The 26,931-nt window shown below is 43.8% G+C and overlaps 1 protein-coding gene across 2 annotated transcripts in view; it reads right to left on the bottom strand.

Moving 5' to 3' along the window:
• PTH1R (parathyroid hormone 1 receptor) overlaps positions 1–26,931 on the bottom strand; it is a 622,390-nt gene that overhangs the window by 451,377 nt on the left and 144,082 nt on the right. The window contains exon 2 of one of the 2 annotated variants that reach the window (XM_085628749.1): positions 19,767–19,844. The exons of the other annotated variant lie outside the window; for it this stretch is intronic. Coding sequence (XP_085484875.1) covers positions 19,767–19,844 — 78 coding nt within the window. The remainder of the gene's footprint in view (positions 1–19,766; positions 19,845–26,931) is intronic. 2 annotated transcript variants of the gene reach the window in all.

The following is a 26,931-nucleotide window of genomic DNA, read 5'->3' as shown; positions in this document are numbered from 1 at the left end:
AGTACGTCACTTTTTGTGATGCCCTGGCAGCACATTTCTCTGCCCCATATTTACAAAGACAGGAAAAGCCACCCTGCGTGGCTTTTCCTGTCCTTGTAAATATGGTCCCTTTACACGCAGCACTTTACGTGAAAGGGGCGTTCCATGGGTGTTCCCACGCAACACCAATGGAACCAGACACATTTCCAGATTTACGAGGAATCGTAAACCTGGAAATGCGTTAGAATGCTACGTCACCCTAGGGGGTGTCGTAGTAAGGCGTAATGAGGAGAAACGTTTTAATTTCTCTTTGTTTTTTTCCTCTTTCAAAGTGTGCTGCATTCTACAGCACGCACTGAAAGAGGAAAATGCCTGTAGTGATTGTTTTCATGCAGGAAGGTGCCCTTTCCTGCACAAAAACAATCTTCCCATGACGCAAGCATCCTTGCATCATGGTGCAAGGGTGCCTGCGCCGGCGCATGGCAGCTGTTTGTGCGCCAGTGCAGGGGAGAGCACAGGAATGCGACATATCATTGTAAATATGTTGCATTCCTGTGCTCTGAACGTGGCGCAGTCAAAGGGCTTGCGGTGCCACACTGCCGCACTTTCTTGTAAATCTGTCCCTTTATGTATCTGACTTGCACTCCATTGCTGTCAGCCACATTTTTTGATCTTGACCGGGTCTCACACGACTACCTGTCTGCGGTTGGTGCTTTGATCTTTAAGCTGCTATTTTTTTACCTTATACTTCATACTCCATGACTACGGTTCTACTGATAGAATATTTGTCATATTGGTGTCAAGTCATTTATTAAAATGCACTAAATTTTTCTAAATTGTTGTGGGCTTTTTTTGTTTTGTGTTTTCACGATATTACTGTTTGTATGCTGCATAAATATTTTACACATTGCCTCTAATTTAAGCCTGACAGCGTTTATGCCAACCTACCACAGGGTTAAGCACTGGGTAATTTAGTGACTTTTGCGGCTCATCCGGAAAAGGATTGTGAGTGTTGCGTGAGCAGGGCTAACACCCAGCTCAACCAACAACGCAATTTCTCACAATCCCTAATTTGAAATGTTTATCCATTTAGATTACAAAAGTGCATGAGACAGGGTTGAAGTTACATATGAATATACTTTGTAGCAGACTTCCCTGCAAAAGAGGGGCCCTAGATACGAAAAAAGCCCTTAAAAGCATAGACCGACAGAGGATTATAGGTGCCCTTAGGTGTATTTTTTCAGCATTTTTCTATTCACAAATATTCTCAAGAGTATGCTTGGACTGCTGCGCCAGTGAATGTTATGTTACATATCCCTGGCATCCTATCTCTGTGCTAATTTTATATGGTGTCAAATTTCACACTTGGATAATAAGGCTCCCTGTGAAAGGAATCAAACTAGACTTACTGATTACTCAAGTAATTCCTCATTTCAGTAGGGGCCCTCAGGGTCATCAATTCTGATCCCCCTCGAATTCTGCCCCCACAGAGTTACTGGTATCCCTGGTATCGGTAGCTCCAGGGGGCCAGTGTTATCAGCAGAATTAATATGGCACTCATAATGAGGTCCAATATTGCAGGCTCATGCACACCAGTTCGGTGAGTCTATCTCAGTCTTGCACCTGTTAAAAATTAACACAATTCCATTTATCTTTCATTCTCCCCTTTATTCTGCCCTGCATTACGTGCACTTCACATCATTTGCTACAGAGTGCAAATCAAGATGGCTGGTAGTCATTAAATAGTATTGATCGACAGTCTTTACAATTAATTAACAAGAATATCAATGAACGTACAGTTTCGAAAAACCAAATGCAACACACGGCTCAGAGCCGTGGAAATCGATCAACAAAGGAAATGGTATTGCGAGGGGTAATTGATCGAGTTTCTTTTCATGAATGGAGTAAAGCACAATCATTGTCAGCTGTGGAGCCAATGCCACAATTCTTTACAAAGCATGTCCCCTGCTTAGAATAGTGTATCCAGTGGTAAACTGTACTAGAATAGGCTTTCCACTTAATGCATGCTCTCTGCAAACACAAACAAAAACTGAAACACATATGTGCACACACACCCTGCCAGGTGCATCGCTTCCCAACCTAAAAATGCTCCGGTGGGAGAGAGCGAGGAAACATATGTTTTACCCGAGCAACCTTGGCTGATGCCTGGTGGAGCTGTCCTATGCAGATACAGAGGAGTTTGGCTCTGGTTCACACCTCGGCCGTCACCTACGCAGCCGGACATTGGACATTGTTTTCCTCGTTCCCCCCTTTTTGTTTCCTACCTACATCCCTTACCCCTGTTTGCCATTCCCCCTCGGGGAACAACCTTTACAACAAAACTTTGACAACGCGTGCAGTTACATCACGGATTTTACAACGAACGCGATGTAACCATGTGATGCCATTACAACGCAAGTCTTTACATCGACTTGCGCTAGATGGCGTGCTAACATTACAAATAGTGTAGTTTACTATCCCAACACCTTCCCTACTGTTAAGTGGACTGGAGTTGGAATAGTAAATTACGCTTTTCTAATGTTAGCACGCCATCTAGCGCAAGTCGATGTAAAGACTTGCGTTGTAATGGCGTCGCGTGGTTACATCGGTTCGTTGTAAAAACCGTGATGTAACTGCACGCGTTGTAAACACACGCGTTGTTACGTCATACATCCTTCCCCCTCTACCTGTCACTCCCCACAAGACATTTGTCTTAGCTATGCTACGCGCTATAAACTCACATTTCTGTGTAATCTCATGTTTTCCTCCTATGCCTATACTTGGCTCCTGTAACTGATGTAATTTTGTTACCTGTAACTCGCTGATCCTCATGTAAAGCGCTCTGATACCTCCGGGTCTAGCCAGCGCTATATAAAACTTTTCAAATAAAATAAATAAATACAGTCTTGTGATTTCAATCAGCCTAACTCGCGTCAAGTTTAAAGCCATAAGTAGAAGAGAAGTGTTCCTAACGGTGCACTGTATGAATAGGCCACGTTAGAACACATGCGATACATCGCATGCCATTACAACGTGGTTTTTACAATAACTGCGTCGTTACATTTCATAGCATTGCAACGCGAGTCGTTACAACGAAGTGCTGTAGGGGGATGTTGCAATAGTATAATTTACTATTCCAACTCCAGTCTGTGCAAACAGTAGTGAAGGTGTTGGATTTTAAATCCAACACCTTCTGCCCCCTACAGCAAGTCGTTGTAACGACTTGCGTTGTAATGGCATGCAATGTATCGCATGGGATGTAAACAATGTTTCCTGCACTGTATAGAAACCTTTACTTGGTTGCATTTTATTATAAAGTATTTATTGCTATCATAACATATCAGATAAACACACATGAAGAAGTTCACGATGAGGTTTTAGCTCACATATTCAAGAGTAACATTTTCTTGAAAATGAACTAATGGGTGAGAAAATAAATAAAGTGTGGGGCCCAAACCGTTCTCATAAGTAATTTGGGGGGAAAAATCAACAGGCTTAAGGAATCAGATAAGGAAAAATAATTGTAATTGATAATGCCTGGTAGAAATGTAACATATATATTGCTCTACTAATAGATTACAAACAATCAACTTTGATGCTTCAAGTCTGCATTGGGGTGACATAGTAAATTGGGCTTAATATCATCAAAGTGTGCTTTGTTCTTTACAGAAACAGGTGTAATTTCACATGCTATAATATGCATGGGATGGTTCCTGCTATCCCATCAGAATTGAGTGGGTCTGAAAACTATAACACTAAACATAAAAGAGGGCTATCACAACATCCCTCTTTCACAGGCATCAAAGTTAGGCCCTGGAGCCATTTGAATTACACCAGAGAAATCACAGTAATTTTGGTCATTCCACATTACTCTCTGACGCAAATGACCAATAATTATGCAATTACACATATTCAAGTAATTAGGAGTAATTTGGTTGGAAAATATACACAACTATTTAGCTAATTTAGCGAGCACGAGTGCCAGCTTGCCCTGCTGTTCGTGTTGTTTTGCATTTAGTGCTAATTTCTTATTGCAAAATGCATCCTCTGGATGATTTTGGACTACAGGGGCAATTTTTGTGCAAAGAAATTAGCACTAAATGCTGAATTAATCTTCTTGCATAATTATGCAGAATCTTTTGCAGTTTTGTAGTTATTTTGTAGTTATTAAGGGCCTTATGTAGGTGGGCTGGCATTTACCACTTCATAAATACCGAATCATACCGATTCGGTATTTATGAAGTGGTAAATGCAATGTAGGTAATGAGTCGGTAAATATTACCGATTCGGAAAAATTCGGTAATTACCGAATCGGTATTTACCGATTCGGTAATGAGGCATACCTTCCCATTGATGGGAAGGTATGCCTCATTACCGAATCGGTAAATACCGATTCGGTAATGGGGGAGCACATGCAAGGGTGGCAGGGTGTCACATTGACACCCTGTTGCACCCCTGATTCGGCCATGTGTGCACATGTGGCGCACATACATGCCCTAAGGGCATGTATGTCTGCCACATTGCACACTTAAACGTGCACAAAAATGCTTTTTTTCACCTATTCGTCATTTACCACCAACCTTTAGTTGGTGGTAAATAACGAATCCCCACACCCACCACACACTCCCCCTACATTTCATTTCATGATTCGGTATTTACCGAATCGGTAAATTTACCGAATCGGTAATATTACCGATTCGGTAATTTTACCGATTCAGTAAATACCGAATCATGAAATTCTCCCCCTACATCTCAAAAGCCAAAATACCAGTCGGTAACGGTATAATTACCGAAAATCGGCCGTTACCGACCGGTATTTGGCTTCCTACATGAGGCCCTAAGTGTCATAAAGCTACAGCAAATTACACGAGTTACACACACCCCAAATCTAAGCACATGGCCGGCAGGAAGGTTGATTCATGTTTAATCACTTTTTAAAGTTTCGTATTTACTAGGGCACCAATATCACCCTAAACAAAGGAATACATACTGCAGCTAGATAGTGACCCACCATAAAGGAGTTTTGAGACATTTGAGACTGTAAATGATACTATTAATTTACATTAAATGGTATTTGGTATAATTCTGTCATGCCACAATTCCGTGCACGAAACGATCGAAACCTCCTAAAATCCATGCTATGGAATGGGCTCAGGAAATACTGCAAAATCGAACTGACATGCCCGGGTTAAAAGACTACAAGTTGGTTTGATATGCACCCTCAACCCCCAAATGTTTTAATAATGCTGGATCTGTTGTAATAAATGTTCTTAACACAGTGTGGGTCAAGCAGATACCAACTAGGGATAGCTTAATAAAAAAAAAGGCGGGGGCAAAGTTTCTGTTATGCTGGAGTAATCTTACCTAATTTTGCGAATTTCGTGGTACACTGGTTTCACTAAATTCCCCAAATTATTCAACTATGCAATGTGCCATAAATATTCTACATTTGAGAGAAAGAGCTAGCAGAGGAGCAGGGGAACCACACAAATGACAAGAACACACACGGTTGTTGCTCACAACACTTGTGTTTTTTTGTACTAGTTTTAGTGCAAAATGCTTCCTTGAGTCCAAAATGGACATAAGAACCCTATACCCACATATACAGCGCTAAATGACGATTTCACATTTTGCATAATTGCACGTGTCAATTTCGCCCCTAAAAATACACGTGTATCTTACACAGAAATGGGGACATAAAAATAAGCTGTGTTATTTTTTAGAATGGCCTTAGGCTCATATGTTAAGAGCTTGTTTAGTTAGAATATTTAAGCTGTCAAAAGCTTAGAGAGTCAGTGGCCATTCAGCCAATAGACCATATGGTGACACAATGTGTCCAGATAAAATCCAATATTATCAAAATAATCTCGAATGTAAACCTCAGGTGCCCGATACTGTATAGCTATAATCACTATTTAAATGGGTAAATACTGTGTGCAGATGTGAATTTATGTTCAACCCAGAGATTCTTAAATATCTGTGACAAACACAGGAAGCATATGTTGTTCTCAAGAATGGTTGCCTTTCAGTTCGTTGTAAAAAAAAATCATATCTCTAGCGCTGGAATACTGTTAGACATGGTTGGCATGGTTTTCCCACTGAATCCTTGCCTTCAACCTTCCTGCTTTGCTGACTTCATTTTTGCTGTTTTTAGGACTCTACGCACTTTACCACTGCTTGTGACCTCTCTCTAAAACATGGTAGAATTGACTAATATCCAATTGGCATTTTTAATTTACTTTGCATGTCCCTAGTAAGGTGGCAGGCACTACCTGTTTCTTGGGCCTGTAAATTAAGTGTTTTTAGTGCGCCTGCAGCAGTGATTGTGCCACCCACTCAAGTAACACAATAAACTTGTCTCAGGTCTGCCATTGCAGCGAGTGTGTGCAGTTTTTAAACTGCCATGTCGACCTGGCAAAATAAACCCTTTGCCACACCCAAAACTTCTTTTTAATACATTTATGTCAGCTCTAGGGTAGGCCCTGGACAGCCCAGTAGACATGATGCAGTTTATTTAAGAAGTTGGACATGTACTTTTAAGTTTTACATGCCCTGGTAGTGCACAACTCGTACATTTGTTTTTCACTACTGTAAGGTCTTCCTCTCTTATTGGATAACATTGGGCTTCCCTTATTATATTTAATATGTCATAGTTACCAAATGGGAGCAGGTAACCAGTTCATATTTGTTGTGTTTGGAATTGTAATGAAAAATCCTCTATCATGGTGAAGGCAGATTTTACTTTACAATTTTTTAAATGCCACTTTTAGAAAGTTGGAATTTTCTTGCCTTATCCATTAAGTACCTGTGACCTGTCTCTGGGTCACATAGCTGGGCCAAACTGACAGTTGAGCTTTGGGTGTTTTTCCTAGACAGCCACACACAATAGAGAGCTTAGGTGTGCCTGGATAGGCGATCACTGTAAGGATGGGAGGGCAGAGCTGGCACAACCCTACCGACATTCCACACAGAGGGATGCATACCCCTGGAGTCTGGAGCTAGGGCAGGGAACGTAGGATGCCTGGGGACTTCAAAGAGAAACCTCTAAAAGCTTCTCCCACTTCAAAGGAAAGCAGAGGTATACATCTCGGAACCCACACATCACCTCTTCAGTGCACTTCTGGACCTGTGGATACGTTGCCATGAAGGAGAATTGCTGTGGTGCTGAAAGGGCTGCCACTCTGCTGACTGCTGCTCTGAAGAGACTGTTTCCCTGCTGTGCTGACCGGATGTCTACTTGCTTGAGTGAAGATGAGTGGACCTGCATCTGTTGAACTCATGACCCCAAAAGTGACTCCAAGGGCTAGTTGACTGGCATTCTGACTAGAATGTTGGGGACAGAAGACTCCAACAACCTTGAAACCACCACCCGCACTCTACAATCTGTGGGTCCTACTCTGCCTGTGGTCCCATTCCAATCTGGGACCGTTGGAAGTTGACCTGAAGGTGCTCTGCCAGCACCTCTGTGGATCCAGAAGAACCAATGCATCTTCTACGCAGCACATCTCCAGCAGAATTGGTGAATCACCTTTGCTGTGTGACGCATCACCTTCGGAACCATTGCATTGCCTCAGCTGCGAGGGTTATTTTTATACAAGGTGTTAGAAATTAGATTTCTGGTTGGCTAGGGCATACGCCTAAACCAGGCAGAAACCACCACTCTGGTCAGGGCAAGGGAGTTACCCACTAAAGATAACCCCTGCTCACCCCCTTGGTAGCTTGGCACGAGCAGTCAGGCTTATGCCAGAGGCAATGTGTAAAGCGTTTTGGCCACACACACACACAGCAGCAACACACTAGGCACACCACAAAAGAAACTCCACACAAGGTTATATAACAAAACAGCCTTTGTATTATCCAAAACAGTAGATCATAATCACACATATACACTGTGACCAGGTCATAATTTACAGGGGATTATATACATGACAGGGTCAATCGGGCCACTGTCAGAACCATCACAAAGCACAAGTAGTAATAATATCACAACCAATAACTACTGGCAAAATACTGTACTCAGCATTATCACATTAGCATTAGGCATAATCATCAGCATAAACACATTATGCAATCTCTGTAGGCATCAGCACTTTATGCATTAACATCCTAAGCATAAACACATTATGTCATAGGCATCACAAGCATAAACACATTATGCGATAGTCATGGTGCATAAATCACATTAGGGCCTTGCGCCCTACCAACCTACAACTGACCCCCTGGCCAACCAGCCTTTCTACGGGGCCCAATGCCCTTTGTCCAGAATGTCAGGGCGTAATTCTAGAGCCTTCCAAGTGGCCCTTTGGCTGCCAAGGCAGCAAAAGCAAAGTGTGCAATGCACTGGGGGCGCGGGCTGCAACTCACCCCCTCCTCATTATTAAAAGAAATTACCCCCTCCGTTGCAGCTGCCTGCACTCTCGCGGTGCAGTTGGGATAATTAAGCACTTGCACTAATGTGCCTCTCAGCTTCCACTTAGGGGCCCAAACATTGCCCAGGCATTGCATCTGCCCGCTCTCCTGTGGGGCAGCTGTGAAAAAGAGCCTTGACACCACTGTGCCCCTGGGGAAGAAAATAGCAACCCTTTAGGCACCACCCATGCCTCTTATGAGTCCCTCTCACCGGGATTCCTTACGGTGCAGGAATCAGGCACACAACCCTGGGGCACCACTTAAAGCCCCTGGGAGCCCCTCCATCCCGGCGCTTGATTCTCTAGTGCTCTCCTGCCAGATCCCTGGTACCGATACACCTCAGGCACGTGGGACACACAATGTCCCCTCTGGCGGGGCGACCTCCTCCGGCCACCCTGCCAACAACAACAAAAAATGCCAAAACAAAGAAGAACAGCCCCAGGGCTCCTCACCACAAGGCCAGCTACGTGCCTCCTCCGGTCTACTTCTGGGACTCCTCCCACGCTGGAGAGGCTCAGCGGTGTCTGTTCTCAAAACCGGCTCACTTTCGGGACATGGTCCCATCGGTCTCCTCCGGTCTCAGCAATATGCGGGGCACTCCTCCATCGTACGAGGAGCCCCGCCCAAGGTCAGACTTCTGACGCTTGTCTTCCACTTTCGGACTTCCTCTATCTGGCCACGCCCTGAGTCAGGCGCACCTCGCCTGGCGTACGGGCCGGCAATTCCTCGATGGCGATCCTGTCAGCTCTTTGCTAATGCGGGGTGGGCTTCCGTTCATGAGACTGGCAATTGAGGGGTGGGCTCCTGCTACAGGAGCACAAACAAGATGCGGCGTAGGCTCCCGCTTACATCAGGAATAAATGCAGCGGCAGTGCGGGGTGGGGTCCCGATCTGCTGCAGAAGCACCCACCATGCAGGGTAGGCACCCGCCGTCCTCCAGCAGCACTGGGGAATCCCTATGCCGGGATTCCCTCTGAAGCAATGGGCAGCTCAGTGCTTTGAAGCCCCAGCCCTCCCTGTCTTGGGCATAAGAAAGGTAGTGCTTATGAGGCGATAAGTACAAAATGCAGAGGGGCAGAGCTGGGCACAGGCAGGCCAGCACGTAGGGACCCCCAGGAAGCTGCAGCTGGGTCCCACAGCAGTTCCTCCTTGCCCAGCAGTTCTTCGGCCTCCCAAAACAGGTACAAGTAAGCACCCCTTCATGGGGTCACAGCCCCAGCATATATACCCTATTTTCCTTTGTTCTGCCTTTGGCACAGGGCTTGGGGAACCAACCTGAACTGGTTCTGGGGGGTTTGGGAGCACTCTGTTTACAGGGCTCCTCTTTCCCAATGTCAGGTGGGGGCTCGGTCATCAGACCACCACAGTGGGGCGGAGCCAGCATTCACCCAGGCAGGCACAGACCTATTCAGGGTCAGGGGACTACTCCTCCCACTACTCCAAATGCAGATCCCCTATTCAGCCTAGCACTGACTCACCCTGCCCTCCCTGGAGCCATACACACCTCACCAGCCACTCTAACTCCAGAGCCAGAAATGCAATCCACATAAGGCTGGCAGACGCACGCATAGCACACAGAAATGCCAACTTCTAAAAGTGGCATTTCTAAAGCAGTGATAAAAAATATGCGCACACCATTGTGCAGCATTTATTATTTCTATTCCAACCATACCAAACTTGACCACACTGCTCCTCTCATATCTGGAATAACCACTGAAACACTTAACAGGGAATGCTCAATGCATTCCTAAGGGAGGGCAGCCTCCAGCAGTGAGAAACCAAAATGGCTGTTTGCCACTACCGGGAAATGTCACACACTTAAGGCACATGTCCTACCTTCTACCTACAATGCACCCTACCCATAGGGCTGGCTAGGGCCTACCTTAGGTGTGGCTGACATGCAGTAAAAGGGGGGTCACAGACGTGGCACACACTTTAGGTGCCACGTCACAGCGGCAGTAACACTGCGCGCACAGGCCCTGCAATGCCAGAGGCCTGAGACAGGTTTGAAAGGCTACTTTGGTGGGTGGCGCAATCAGCTCTACAAGCCCACCAGTAGCATTTAATTTACCAGCCCCGGGTATATGAAATACCACTTTACAAGGGACTGACAGGTAAATGAAATATGCCAAACAGGTGTAGATCAATCTTACCATGTTTACCACAGGGAACACACGCACTTTACACTGGACAGCAGTGCTAAAGTGCCCAGAATCCTAGAACCACCAACGCCATGTCAGAAAAAAGGCTAGGAGGAAGGCAAAAAAGTTCAGAGATCACCCTGCAAAAAGGGCCAAGTCTAACACAAGGACTCCGCATTGACCCAACAGTCCACCCTTTAACCTCTGACTGTGCAAAGCTTTCCCAATGCAAGTCCTCGAGTTGTCAATCCCTTGTCAAATGCAGCCTCGACAATGACGCAGGTTCTAGCATCGCGGCCTCACAGCTCTTCGGAAACGACTCATCGCCAGGAATGCATGCCACATCCTCGACGCCGGATTTGTATCGAAATCCCAGATCAATAGGATCTTCCAGGACGATGCAGGACCTTGCATCGAAGCTTCATCGCTTCCCGGAACCGATGCATCACCTCTGCTGCATGATCCATCCTCGGTGCGGGACCTCACAACGCTCTGCAAACCAGAATTTAAGGTACTTTTGTTCAGAGGGCCTAACTGGGTCCCAATTGCTTGCCTGCGCTCCATTGCAATCAGTCTGGCGTGACCAGATATCCACAGATGTCGCTTTGTGCTTTTTGGCGCTATTTTTACTGACATTTTTCAAATTACATATGTCCAGTTCTACTGATTGGATTTATGTCATTTTGGTTGTATTTTATTTATTGAAAATAATTATATTTTTCAAAATTGGTGTGGGATTTTTTATGTGTTTTCAACTTTAGTACTGTTTGAAGTGCTGCATAGATACTTTTCACATTGCCTCTAAGTTAAGTCTGACTGCTCTGTGCCAAGCTATCAACGGTTTGAGTAGAGGTTAATTTGTGGTTTGCTTGTGACTCACCCTGACAAGCATTGTGGTTGCTGCTTGAGTAGGGTTTCACCTCCCTCAAACAGGAGCCCAGTTTCTTACAGATACCATGTGGCAAATAAAATTAATGCACATTCGAATGCTTTGTAGTCTCAGTAACATTAGTGACTAAGACTGCATTGCGTGATTCATATACTTTTACATTACTTTGGCAGAGTACCATACTTGATTCGTATTATATATACATATACATGTATATTAGTCAAAGTTCAATTTAAAATAAACAAGAATATTGGCTGATTTTGACATATGAATGACTCTTTATTGTTTAAGTTAATTAAAACCATAACAATATTTAAATAAAAGCCATGCGTGTTATAACAAATATACTATACATGATAAAAGCTGTGGTCATCCAGCAGTATATCTACAGATGAGAGAGACAATATTTAAACAGATATTGATATTTGTACACCTCAGCTCACCAGAGGAACCTGAATCCCAAAGACTTACATGTTGTACATAAAGGTAAAAACACTTTAAATCGCATTTTCAAAATGTGCAATCAACACATGTAAAGCATTGTTCATAAGCATTTACATGCAAGTGTTTGGCACATTTTCCGCTACAGTTGTCATCAGGCCACACACAACCCTACACCTATCCTGCAACAGCATCATTACAAGCGCTAGTGATCTACCAGAATACTGCCAGCATCTCAGATGAAATGCACCTGCTAGCAGCCAAACGCTGTACACAAATATTAATAATAAAGTCCAGGCAAGGCTAACAAAAAACTCCCTGCAATCAAGTAAAATTGGTAGTGAGCGGTGCAGCTTCAACCATGGGCAGAGTTGGGGGAACAGGTACACTTTTAGTTGCTTTAGAAAGGTCAGGTAGTTAGGCTCGAGACGGATACCAAGAGGCAGAAGATTCCATAATTTAGCGGCATTGTACGAAAAGCGACGGCCTCCGCTTCGTGTTTTTTTATTTTTTTGGAACTGCCGCCAATTGTTTATTATCTGACCTTAAAGACCTTATAGAGCGATAAGGTTGAATAATGGAGCGGATGCTGTGTGGGCCTTTACCTGAGAGAACTTTGTGTGTGATACGCAAAGCCTTGAACTGGATTCTCTCTTGGATAGGTAGCCAGTGAAGCAATGCAAGTGCAGGCTTAGCTGACAGGCGCTTGGAAGTGTTCATAAGCACACGTGCTGCACAGTTTTGCACTACCTGCAATTTTTTGGTAGTAGTGATTGGGGCTCCAAATATAATGCATTGGCATAGTCTAGGCGTGACAAAAATCAGTGCTTGGACCAGCAGCCTTCTCGCGGTGAAGTGTAGCAAGGGAAGGATCTTTCTTAGCATTCTTAAAACCTCAAAGCAGCAGGCTGCCACCTTACGTGCTTGCTCTTTAAAATCAAGATTCAAACAAACAGAATCGGTAGACGGAGGGAGCTGATTAGAACACGAGCAAAATACTGGATGCTTTAAGCGCACCGCGATGAATGAAAATAAGACTAGCCAGTGAGTGTATCCGCCCGATCCACCTCTGCTACCAGGCCTTCCAAGCTTGCAAAGCGACCCGTTCGGCTAACCGCCTTCCAGTACAGACTCCAATTTATGTTATTGAAATTCAAAATTAAACGCAAGAAATTGACACACCATAATTTTCCTGCTTAGTAGATCGGCTGATCTACTTTTCATTTGACAGAGCCTACAGGTCCTGATGAGAGCCCTATGATTGATGTGGACTCGAAAACGCGTAGACCTTGCCATTTTTGCCACAAGAATTTAAATACAACCCAAAGTGTTAAATATATGATTGACACTGTTTAGTCTTATTTCTGTGGTTTTTACAAAAAGCTTTTATGATTCTTTTTGAATGTCTTTGAAAATTAAGTTGTTGTATGCTTCTGAATGCGTGAATGGGAATATATGATTGAGATGTATGAATTGAATGTTTGGAAATGAATGAATGAAGGTGCTGGTCTGAAAGTCGTCACAGTGTTGTTCATTAAGTGTTTCTTCGAGGTTTCAGATTGATTTACTAATTGGAAGGTGAACAAAATGGAAATTAAATTAAAGAATTGATTGATTTATTCGACAAATTATATGGTCTAAGGTTTATTTTGTTGGTTTCAAGATGCCTACTCATAATTGATAGTGAGTCTTAAGGATTTTGCAGTACTAGCAATTTGTTGTTATTTACTACATGAAACTGTATATAACATAAAATACAAGAACAAAAGTCAAATAAGACACATATATAGATAGAGATCTTCTCAATTTTCAAATGATCTTGCAGTGAGCCAGACCCATGGTTATTAAGGGACCATGACAGAAGTTCAAGTCTCTTAAGTACGACAAGATGGTTCAACAGAGTAAAGTTGACCACAAACACATTGCTATGATAGTCCTGCATAATCAGTTTGATGGTGTATGATCTCCTTTTATTGAATATGTAAGCATGAGTCATCAATTTTCTGATGGCATGGCAAAGAGGCAAAATAATTCAAACCTTCTGCTTTGAACTCTTTTCAAAGTGTTAAATGCTTTGGCTTCCAAAGATTTGATATACACATTTTCTCTTTTCGCCAATCACAGTTTGAAATTCATTATGGATGGAGTCTAATTTTTACACCCATTACAGGATTATGCTTGGTGCACTTTTTTTTTTTTTTTTGGTCAGTCGGTAACATGTACAACAATAAGTGCTAGGGCTCTCAGGGGGTAGCTTCCACCAGCATCTCCGCTCCTGTAAGCGCCACCGAAAACAAAATCAACTAATAACCAAGAAACCTTTCAAGTGGGGTAATTACCAGAGCTGCCGACTTGGGACCTGGGAAACCAGGTTCGAGTCTTGGTGTAGGCTCAACATCCTGTGATTCTGGGCGAATCACTTAATCTCCCTGTGCTTACCAAAAGTGAATGTGTCCTTAACTGGTGCTCAAGTGCCGGTGTTGATGATTAAGTGCCGGTGCTGAGCACCGGAAACCACCTGCTCAAATTAAGCACTGCTTTTGGGAATTACACCCGACAAACCCTTGTGCAAATCATAGAAACAAAGAGCACACATTCACTTTTTGTGAATGCAGAAAAAGGGACATGAAAGCCATCATTTATGTGTATTTTCATCTTCCTTTGTAATTGGGAATAATATGCACCCGCTTATTTGTGAACCTCTGCCCCATCACAAATTTGCAGGTTCTCAGCAATGGGAATTAGCAGACAGGTAGTCATCTAGCACTGAAACTATACACATAATCGCACTAGCATGTAAAAAAAAAAAATATTCATTACAATTCAGAAATGCTTTTATTTTTATTTTTGGCTCTCACAATGTACCAGTTAAAGTTTGAGTTTAATCTTCAATCACCCCTGCCATTATAGGCTTTCGTAGAATGTCGTAAGCTCCAGGAAATCACTAGTGTTTCTCGGCTGCTTGATCCGTTATTTCCATCCTAAGCCTGCTGTGTCTCAGGCAGATGTTGATCGATTTTCAATTACCAGTTGAACTTTATTCCTATAGTAGAAAACCAAGTAGCAAGAGGATTACATGTGACAGGGTACCTTTTAACTCGGTGGTGTGGATATGGATGACAGGGAAGATGTTGTTTCCCTGAACAACTATTTGTAAATATAGTGACTTTTCAAACGAATCCCAAGAGAAAGGGGACCCTATCTTTCTAGCTAAAAGCATTACAAGAATTCTTAACCCATTATCCTAAAAGTTTTTAAATATTATTTAGTAAATGTTATTAGCCAATTGAGTCAATCCTTGAGGAATATGCTAGAGGGGAGACAACACACTTAAATTCACACACGTGTGGGACTTGTCTGCAGGATTTGAGCGTTTAGCCCCAGTGGAGGGAGTCATTAAAACATCCATATATGAATAATCAAGGTTCAGTTCACAAAACACTTGCTAATTTATTTTGTTATTATTATGCGATTTCATCGCCTTTAAAATGTTCTCTGTTTAGCAACTGGCTTTGAATGTTATGAATATGTAAAGAAATCACTTACTGTTTTAATGCCTACAGATTGACATTTTTGGGTGTTTGACAAAAAGACAAAGGTGGCGTTTATTTATAGATCTCAGAGCCAGAAGGGAAAGAATTGCATCACAATACATTGAATTTAATAACCCAAACTAAAGCACAATGCCTATGCATCTGAATCACTTTTACTATTTTAAATGATTTGCTGATTTTGAGTTTTTCTACCTTATGAATCGATCTCACATGTTGAGATTAGGAAATCTGAAATTCTTTACTTTTCGAATTTTTCGGTCAAATAGGCTAGTAGTGAGACAGCCTTTGTGGCCTACTTTTTATTATAGAACTACCTTTCTGAGTTCGCCTGCCTTGTTCAGATTAATGTGGCTTTTAGAATGGTGCTGTAGGAGTTCCCATTCTGCAGCACCAAGCATCCTACCAGGTGTATAAGCACTACAAATGTCTGAATTCCTTACACAACTTACCATATATGCACACAGACATTCTGTTTGGGAAAGCCTAGATTAATAGCAAACCCCTGGTTACAATGCGTTAAAGGCTAATCAAGACACAAGAGTCCTGACTAAATGTTAATGGAGGGCAGGGTAATGGGGGGGGGGGGGGGGGTGAGATGCAAACTCCAGTCATTGGGCAAACTCCTGTCTGATCAAATATTTGGGATTCCAAGGCTTAGAGTAAGCACCATGCCGCAGGATTTGGTGCCAAAGACACAATTTCTGGAAAAGACACACAATTGATGGATTTGGTGCCAAAGATACCATTTCAGCATGTAATTCCTCATTTTGACCGAACATATGTATGGGAGGCATTTACCACACCCAGTAAATGCTGCACCCTTTAGTATTGATGATTTCCTCATCCTTTTTGTGTCCGCTTGTAATCTAGGGTTTAGAGTATCTGCTCAGAACAGTGCAACAGCCTGCATTACCACTGCTTTCATGCTGGTCAAGGGCCTTCATGACCTTGGAGAGCCCTTTTCAAAATGGGAAGAGAAAATATGTCTTGATTTGTTCTCATGCAAAAATAGTGTAAAAATCTATAGAAAATAAATGCATAAAAACATATCTCAAGGCTGTAATATACTAAAAATATGTTTGATATGTCTTGGTTCTCCACACTTGTAGATGCACTTTTAACTCACAAAGTTCCAGCTGCTAATCATGCTGAAATCACCTGAAACATTATTATTAAACATCATCCATGCTACCCTCTTGCCTGTCCTGTGCACAAAATCACCAAAATATAACGTTGGAATTTGAGCTTAAAATAAGAAGAAATGAGGACCACCTTTTTACAATCCCAGGTTGAGTAGCCTTATTGACCAGTAATGTAAAAAAAGTTTGATGGGATTCACCAAGATTTTGTTGCCTCCTGATTTCCAGATGTTATGGACTAAGTACACGAGAGGACAGAACATAGCTGGGATCTTCCCCCCAGGACTCAGAACTTTGTACGCACTGAGTGCAGCGGTACCGACGCTTTGGGGGAGGGGCAGAATACTCCTGGGTAATTTTAGAGGAATGATATGTGAGAATTGTGTTTCTGCACCCACTGCCAAATGTGTTTTCCTATTTTTTGCCCAGGAACTCGCCCAGGCAGGGGAAAAGCTAAGCACCCACTGTGCTCCTGCGAGCCTTGTAATTCCAGATGGGACAGGAAACTACTGTTGAAAACATACCCTCCATTTCACCATATTTCAGACAATAAATGGGGCCACTCGCTGTTGTGGGCTGCTGACTGTAAGCCTCGGTTCATTGTGAAGTCAGTGTCACTAGTTACTGATGCAAGAGCATGAACCAGTGTATATTTGCAACAAAAAAAAGAAATTCGCATAAGATGTTAATTCAGTTATGATGACGCCACCCATTTCAGGGGTAAATTATCAGACATTTTATGAGGCTTGTGATTTAGCCAATAGTATGCTACTGGACAGTGAAATATGTGTATTCATCCTTTTCCTGATACCCTGACAGAATTAAAAAAATTGAAGGCTTGTAAATGCTCAGAGTGTGCGTTTTGAATTGCATTGTGTCTTTCTTTTGTTTTAATTCGAGTCCCAAATGCTTGAAATATTCTAATGGTGGATAGACAGTTGTATCAGGAGATGCATTACCGGATGCAATGTGTGAGGGCTTGCAGAAGACGTCATGCAACACCAAACACCAAACTGATGGCAGGGGATATGGAAAAACCGGTGGACAATTAAAAGGCAGACATTTATCGAAAAAGGAGGGAGAGAGAGAGAGAGAGAGAGAGAGAGAGAGAGAGAGAGAGAGAGAGAGAGAGAGAGAGAGAGAGAGAGAGAGAGAGAGAGAGAGAGAGAGAGAGAGAGAGAGAGAGAGAGAGAGAGAGAGAGAGAGAGAGAGAGAGAGAGAGAGAGAGAGAGAGAGAGAGAGAGAGAGAGAGAGAGAGAGAGATGGCGCCAGGGCGACTGACTCCGGAATCTGGGGATCACTGTTCGATCCCCGGAGCCGGCGGCAGATTAGCCCAGCACCATGTGACTCTGGGCAATAGCTTGCTTAATCTTCCCTACGGCCCCCAGCGCCTAGAGACCCTTACGGGTGATTGTTTGCGCTTTACAAATGTGGATTATTATGTAAATCCCCAATTTCCATATGGATGAGAGACGCAGCCCACCAGTTTTCCACACACCTTTTTATTTGTTCGTCAGAACACAACATGTTTGTGCTATCCTGTAGTTCTTTTCAAGTTTAGGTTGTGCGCCCCACAGACACAGCATTAGCTCATAGACATAGATGACATACTTATAGCATAATGGTGTCATAGCTATGGCATAAACACAAAATGCATTTCAACATTCACCAAGTGTTGTATAGTATTTGCAAATTATAATGCATAATAGAAATATAAAATGCTTATTACATTGTTAATTGACAGCTCAAATGCGTGGAGGTTCATAGGCATGAAGGAAATACTACCAGTAAGTGTCATGAAGGCAATGCCTCACAGCATATCAAAATGTTACTGATATCCAATTAAAATATACATGTTGTATAGTGAAAATCAAACCAGCCTATCAGTGACATTATGCTAATTTGTTTCTTCAAAAAGTGAATCAGTGACGAATTGATGAAATGTACAATACAACTTATATGCAATTAATGGAGGAAATGTTGTCTTTTAAATGAGTGACAATGCATAAAGATGAAGAAACTACTGCATGACAATGCTCTTCCTAAAATATCTCAGAATGGGTCATTGATCTGAATGCCATACATTCTGAGTCTCATTGTTGTGTCTTAATTACATATATGGAACTGCATTATGAATTGCATAGTTCCTGCACAGGTGAGTTACCAAAGCAATCAAATCATACCAAAATAGTTATTATTTAATACAGCGTAATTGATTTCATCGGGCAAATCTTAACTTGTAATTCGTGTATTTTAAAATAATCCATAAACCAAATAATAAAGACATCATGTGTTGGTAATAAACCACAGATATAAACATGCTACCTATGCAGGTTTCAACAACGATACTCTCAAATTCTACAAATACAGTCCTGTGTGGCACACTTGGCTGTATACGCAAAAGTATTAATCATTCAGCATGGAAACAGTAAATCCATCACACATAGACAATGGTATTCCACCACCTCTTTGGGATAAATAAATGTTCTTTCAACTAATAATGATAGTTGTCAGTGATGTCATCAGTTATGTCATTTGAGATGTCATGAGTGATGTCATAAATATTGTCATAGAATATGTCGTGAGTGAGGTCATATGTGAGGTCATAACTGGTGAATTTCTGTATTATTTGTAGTTCAAAATGTTAATGTTCACACTGACAAATTCAGCCAACTATAAGGTTGCTTTAACCTCTGTTTTATTCAGTGAATATATATATTGATGTTTACACAAAACATCAAGTGCTCCCTTCAGGCACCTTCTCACCCAAGGAGGGTTGTTGCACTATCACTGGAAGTGCATACTGGAAAATGCCAAAATTGTACTCCTCCTCCTCCCCGTAGTGGCATAACAAAACTTGAGGGGGCCCCCCTGCAAAGTACACGTTGGGTCCCCACCCCCTGGCCACCACCTACCACTGTGGTCCCAGACTCAGTGTACTCTGCAGAGGGGGCCCCCTGGAGCTCGACCCCCACACATACACAGCTGGGGCTAACGTTACACCACTACCTCCCTGATATGAAAGAATAAGCAGGCTCACAACGCATTTCGGCCACATCAGAATAGTCTTGCTCACAAAAATGCACTTTATTTAGATATTGATTTAAAAAAATTATAGTTCATAAAACATTATGCAATTGAAACGATATAGGCATATTTCTAGGTGCTTTCCTTGCAAGAACATACAGAATTTCCTCGTACATCCATTACTCACATAAACTTCAATGGGATGGCTGTGCTTGGAAGTATTTCGATGTCCCACTGGCTGTGTTTCAAGCACAGCAAACTTTTTCTGCAAAAAATGAAAAAAACACCTATTTGTTAACCATCACCACTTAAAAAAAGATGTCATGTTCTGCTTTTTTGACAAGGTAAGTGGCTCAGGAAAAGAGTTTGAATATTGTATTGTACTGTAATTGCATTTGTATAGCGATTACTTCCCCTGACGAGGCGTCGAAGCGCCTTTTTTGGTGAGTAGCACGCTACTCCAGGACCCATAGAGGATTAGTGTTGAATACGTTATCCCATTATAGGGCACTAATGTTTTCAGAACAAAGAGTGGAGAACATTTTTAAATTCATGTTTAGAATGCTGTTAGTACAATTGCTACTGTTATAACTATTATTGTTCATGCTAGTACAATTTTGACATTATTTTTATTATTGTTATTGTTGTTGTTGCTGTTGCTGCTGTTGTTGTTAGTTTTATTGTGATTGTAGTTATTATTACTAGTTAATCTGTATTTTTGATAATTTTTTGGTGATGCAGACATAGGTAGGAATTGTACAGCATGCGTAATGGCACTCTGAACCATCACATAAATAACAGCAAGCTAGCTGTTGTGAAATACTGTAAAGTGGTGATATGCCCGGAGTTCTAACAAAGGGGATGCTACGTTAGTAAACCAAAATGAGTGCACTTATTATTTAAAAATGGCTAGGTATCCGCAGGACAGCAGCTGGCAGTATAAAGTGGAAAGGAGCCTTGCCAGTGTGACGGGAAGGGTCACTATGAAGAATGAGGCAAGTGCTGGGGATGTCCCTTCGCCCAAGCTCTCGTGGGGAGGTGGGCAAGATTCACCACCTCCTCATGTGGGTGTAAGATCTGCCCGATTCAGAATCCTCACTTTCCATTACTGCCTTGCTGTATCTTCCTGTAGAATTAGTTAGTGATGTTGCATTGTAAGTGATCTTGCACTTATCCTCTCAGCCCAGAACTCGCCCAGGGAAACGTTCACCATTATTAAAAAAACTACTTAAAACACCCGCCCTTTGTATTGTCCCAGATTCCTCTGGCCAACGGTGCAATAAATTAGCTAACTTATTTAACCACAAGGTACAAACCATCCTCGAATCTCTTCCTCAGAGGAATGAAGCTTTGGAAACATCGATCAACCCAGACCCTCACACTACCAAACCCACTCTGGAGACCTTTCCCCCTATGCCCCTGGAAACTCTTCTCACTTTGCTATCCACTGTTAAAAGCGGATCACCAAAGGACCCAGCTCCACTCTACATCCTGAAGAAAGCAATAGCCACCTTAGCCCCCAACATACTGAACCTGATTAATGCCTCACTCAACACAGGATTGGTACCTTCCAGCTGGAAACAGGCTATGGTTAAGGCTTTACTTAAGAAACCTAAACTAGATCCAGCTGAACTGGGAAACTACCGCCCAATATCTCTTCTACCAGGAATAAGCAAAGTGACAGAAAAGTATGTCAACCAGATCCTTTCAGGTTTTCTTGAAACACACAATCTGCTTCACTCCTCCCAGACAGGATTCCGGCCTCATCAGAGCGCGGAAACAGCCCTGCTAGCAGTAGTAGAGGAAAGCAGAAAAATCCTCGACTCAGGAGGTTCCACGGCCATCATTCTCCTCGACCTAAGTGCAGCATTCGACACGGTGAACCATGAGACCCGAATCAACCGTCTGAGGAATATAGGAGTCACAGGCATCGTGCTTCAATGGATGCGGTCCTTCTTAGAAGGAAGAACCTTTCACATTTTTGAGGAGAAAATAACTTCTGAACCGGCCAATTTAACGAGTGGGGTCCCACAGGGCTCCTCTCTCAGCCCGACCCTTTTTAATGTTTACATGTCCCCCCTAGCAACCATAGTTGCCCCCTATGGAATCTGCATAGTGACCTACGCGGACGACAAGCAACTGGTGGTAGCACTCAATCAGGCAGAAAACAATACCAACAGCCTCCATTCCTGCCTAGAAGACATCTCAGAATGGATGGATAGTTCCCAGCTCAAGCTCAATGGTGGAAAGACCGAGATTATGGTCTTAGGTAACCACAGCAGCTTTCACCCCAACTCAATGTAGCCTTTAAGCATGGGACCCCCCCCCTACCCATAATACCGAAATCAAAAGTCTGGGCATCTGGCTGGACCAAGATTTGAATTATAGAACACAGGCCAGGAAGACAACAGCTACCTATTTCGGCATGCTCGGAATGGCCCGTAAAGTCCTCCCTCTTCTCCCCCCTCCAGCAAAAAAAGTACTAATACAATCCCTTATATTCTCCAGGCTTGACTATGGGAATGCATTATACCTAGGCTCACCCTCCTCAGTAATTGCCAAACTCCAGCTAGTCCAAAACAGCGCAGCCAGAATTCTGACGGGCACCTCAAACAATCAATCAGCCAAACCAGCTATACACTCCCTCCACTGGCTTCCCGTGCACGAACGCATCAAATTTAAATCGTTGTGCATTGCCCACGAAACACTGTCAGGAACAGGCCCGCCATTAACTCAGCACTGATTCTCCCCTACAAAGCTAACAGAAAACTCCGGTCAGATGACCTGCGTCTGGCCGAGGTGCCGAGAATAAAAAGAGCCAGAAGTGGCGGACGACTTTTTCCTACAATGCCTCCAAACTCTGGAACTCCTTGCTACTTCATCTACGCCTGATCCCCAATCACCTGACCATCAGAAAACAACTTAAGACCTTGTTGTTTCCCTAGTCTGCTCTCCGTCCATGTTTGGTTCCACAGCGCTGGGACACTCCCGAGTAGCCATGCGCTTTATAAATGTCGTTTTCATTTCATTTTAATTTCATTATTAAAATAACTAATGCTTACAGCTGGTATTAATTCATGTGTAGTTCAAATGGCAAATGATTTTGTCTGGAACCACTGGCAGTTCCCTCAATGAGAAGTTTGATGTGGAATCACAGGCATTTGTGAAGACCAAGGTTTTTTGATAGTCTCTTTTCGAGGACAAAGCTGTAGCAATTGCAGATATCTCAGCAAAGTTATTACCCTTGTATATGAGTCTACACTAGGTTTTTAGTGAATATCATGGGAGTGGGTTCTATGAGACTGAAACACTTGCAAACCATAATTGTATTTGGTTCGTTGGTTTCTATTATCCATACTGTATATACTAATTATTTTATATTAAAAAATGTATCAGCTATAACCATTTCTTTGGAATGAAAATTGGTATTTCCAAATATACACCTCACCTTCCCTCTGCCCTCTTTCTCCTACTATTATGTCCCCTTCGTCCTCTACTTTTGCCATGAAATCTTCAGGTTGGATATATTTAGAGTGTTTTCTCTTCGCTTCTAAAATTGCATCTGTTTTCTGACCTACATTATGTCTTTTACCCAATTTATATTTTATTTACATTGCTCATCCTCCCTGACTGAGTATCTCTCCCAGTGCAGTCGCCATGCCATATTCTATCTACCTTTGCCAACTTCTGTCCTTTACCCAATCTAGACTTCTCACCATACTGTAATGTATCTCTTTCTCACACTACCTTCCTGCTCCTCACTCCCTTCTCTTCCATCTTTGTTCTCTGTCTGATGATGATGATTTATATTGCGCAAGACAATAACCCGCAGGTATCAAGGCGCCTAACAGAAACAGAAATGGAAATGTACATGTACAGCCTTACACATAGGCTCGCAGGAAGAGGCGAGTTTTAAGGGCACTTCGGAATCTCTGTAGGGAAGGTAGCGACCTGAGATCCAAAGGAAGATCATTCCACCACTTAGGAGCCAAGGTGGAGAAAGCCCTGCCACCCCACCTAGCTCTTCGTATACGGGGGACTGTCAGGAGCAGTTTCCTGGAGGAACGCAAGTCCCTTCCAGGAATATAGTGGGAGATGATAGAGCCAACTCCCATGTCGCTATTCCTTGCAATGGCTCTATAGGTCATACATAAGACTTTAAACCGTACTCGATACTCTACCGGTAGCCAATGCAGCGCTTTCCTGGCCAACGTGGCCGAGGAGTGTCTGGGAACATCCAGAACAAATCTGGCTGCGGCATTCTAGACTACCTGCAAGCGCTGTAGTAGGCTCCTATTTAGCCCCGCATACAGCGCATTACAGTAGTCCAGTCGTGAGCCGATAAGAGCGACAACTATTTGCTTTCTGGACTGCAGAGAAAGATATTTCCTGATTCTTCGCAGGGTGTGAATTAAGCCCCAACAGGTAGAGATGGTTCTACTAACCTGTCCGCCCATGTCCAGGGCAGGGTCTATCATCACCCCAAGATTCCTAGCAGATATCGTGGGGGAAGGGCATACTCCTAGCGAGTCAGGCCACCAGCTGGCTGACCAGATGTTCTCATTCCCTCCAAACACCATCACCTCAGTCTTCTCCCCATTCAGTTTACGTGAATTCTGAACCATCCACTGACCAACAGCCTCCATACAAGATCTAAAATTGGAGGCAGTTGGTACATCTGAATGGGAAAGAGAGACGAGGATTTGGGTGTCATCTGCATAGGAGACTACCTCCATCCCGAAAGTTCTAATTAATCTGGCCAGTGGGGTCATGTAGATGTTGAATAGGGTCGGACTGAGGGCCGACCCCTGCGGGACCCCACATAGCACCGGTCGGGATGGAGATAGGAACTCTCCCAGCTTGACTCTTTGTTCCCTTCCTTCAAGGAAGGAGGTCAGTAGATCTAGAGCTGCGTCCCTCACCCCCACTTCCCTCAGACGATATATAAGTACTGAGGGGGAGAGGGTGTCAAAGGCCGCAGTTAGATCTAACAGGCCCAGGAGGGTGGTCTGGCCCCCATTCACTCTAGTGCGGATCTTATCAAGCACGATAGTGAGGGCCGACTCAGTACTGTATTCCCTCCTAAATCCATGCTGGGAAAAGTCCAAGCAGCCCGAGCCTTCCACGAAGGCAGCGAGATGCTTGTTTAGATGTGCCTCAAGCATCTTCGCAGGGGCTGGAAGCAGTGAGATCGGACGGAAGTTTTTTAGGACCTCGGATCGAGGGAGGCTTTCTTTAGCAGGGGTTTAACTACTGCACTCTTCCACTCCAAGGGGAAGACACCATCCCTCATACCTAGATTCATGATTTCTAGTAGAGGCGGTAAGAGGGATTCCCTACACTGCTTAATGATCTTCAAAGGGCAGATATCTAGGGGGGAGCCAGATTTGGTTTTATTAAGCAAGATCTCCAGATCTTGTAGGACCAGCGGGGGAAAAGAGTCCAGAGTGCTCAATGGGGAGATGTCTGACGTGGTCCTATTCATCTCAACCAGGGCAGAGGGCCCACTGATCGAGGCTCTTTGTATCTCAAGAGCCAGGTAGATATCCTGTATTTTGGTGTGAAAAAAGGAAGCAATTTTATCACATAGATCTTGCGAGGGTACAACAGGGTCAGGCGTTTGTAGGTTGACTAAGGAGTCAACGATTCTAAAAAGCTCCTTCGGCGGGGAGAGCGAAGTTGTCGTGGCCACAAAGTAGTCTTGTTTGGCCTGCACAATCTCAGCCTTGTATTTCCTGCCCAGGAGTTTATGAGCTTCCTTATTCTTGAGGTCCCAGCCAGAATGCCAAAGCCTCTCCATCCTCCTCACTTCTTGCCTGAAGAGTCTAAGGGATTCCGAATACCATGGGGCAGAGGGTCTCTTCCTAGCTCGACGACGGGTCTGTAATGGAGCCAATTCATTCAGGGCCTCAGTGATAACCTGTTCAAAATGGCCAACCGCGGTCTGAACGCTATCCAAACCCGTGGTAGAAAGGCTGACAACCCATGGCGCAAGGGAATCATTACTAATATTTCTAAAATTTCTGCCAGTTCCCATTGTGTGTTTCCCTGTTTTACTTCCATCCATCTGAGGGCATTCCAAAAGGAATGGGACCGCAAGGTGATCGGACCAAGACAGATGTACCGGATCCTTAACGGTCAGACGATGGTCATTAGAAAAAATACCATCTAGAATGTGGCCTGCACGATGGGTAGCCCCGCGGACTCGCTGCGTGAGTCCACAGGACGCCAGAGCATCAATAAGACACGAAGTGTCTGATAGGTCAAGCCGTTCTAAATGGTAATTAAAATCCCCTAGGATGGAGAAGTTTTCTCGACCAAAGTAGGGTTCCAAATACTGGAGGAGATTATGCATGAAGTCGGTCCTCGGGCCAGGAGGTCGATACAGCAGCATTCCATTAAAAAGAGGGCATTGCCCTTCCTTTACCGCAAAGTAGAGAGCCTGAACGCTATCCAGAAGATCAGGTATAGGCACTGTGTGGCATTGCAGGTGGTCTCTATAGAGAATGGCTATCCCCCCTCCCACTCGTCCCTGTCTGTCCAGTCTGGCCAGGCAGTATCCTTCCGGGACCGCTTCAATCAGATCAGGGCCAGATGAGTCTTTAGCCCAAGTTTCAGTGATAAACACTAGGGCAGGCTTTCTATCCAAGACCATCTCCCTAAACATTATCTTATTTTTAACCAGGGAGCGGGCATTGATCAGAATGCCTTCTACTCCCGTTATCTTGGGTCTAAAGACGGTAGGGTGATCGAATGAGGGGTGAAGGGGAAGGGGAACAGAATTACCAGACAGACACGTATGGTGGCAGCCACATCGTAGGGGGCAAAGAAAGTCGTCTGGTTCAAAGATGTGCGAGCACCTCAAATGACGAGGTTTCAGGCGTAGCATCTCCTGATGCGTATATCTCCATGAGGAGGCGACGGCCTCGTCTGAGTCCGGAGTCCAGCCGCCCAGCGCGTCCTCAGCGCGGACGGGCGCAGACGGGCTGGACTCTGGCGTGACTCCGGCGTCACTGTGGCGTCCCCGATGCGCGTACACGCTGCGCGTCATGTCCAACCAATTAAGTAGGGCTCAAGCCAGTCCACGTGACGGCTCCAGCAAATGGCTGAGGAGTGCTTCTAAGACCCACCCAAGATGGCGCCCCAGGTAAACAGAGCGCGGGGACCGGGCCGCCCAAATGGCGGTGAAAGCAGCAAAATGTTACAGTGCAGAGATGCGGTCCGGGTCTAGGAACACAGGTAGGGGCGACTATAAGATGTCTAGACAATTCTAAACTAATTATTAAAACCGGGGTGAAAGTTAGTAATCCTAATCCTCTCTCATATGCTTATTACACCTTTTCTAACACAAC

The sequence above is a fragment of the Triturus cristatus genome, chromosome 10, assembly GCF_964204655.1.
Source record: "Triturus cristatus chromosome 10, aTriCri1.1, whole genome shotgun sequence".
Taxonomy (NCBI): Eukaryota; Metazoa; Chordata; class Amphibia; order Caudata; family Salamandridae; genus Triturus; species Triturus cristatus.
The sequence above is the reverse complement of the archived record's forward strand: the minus strand, read 5'-3'. Positions and strand labels throughout refer to the sequence as shown.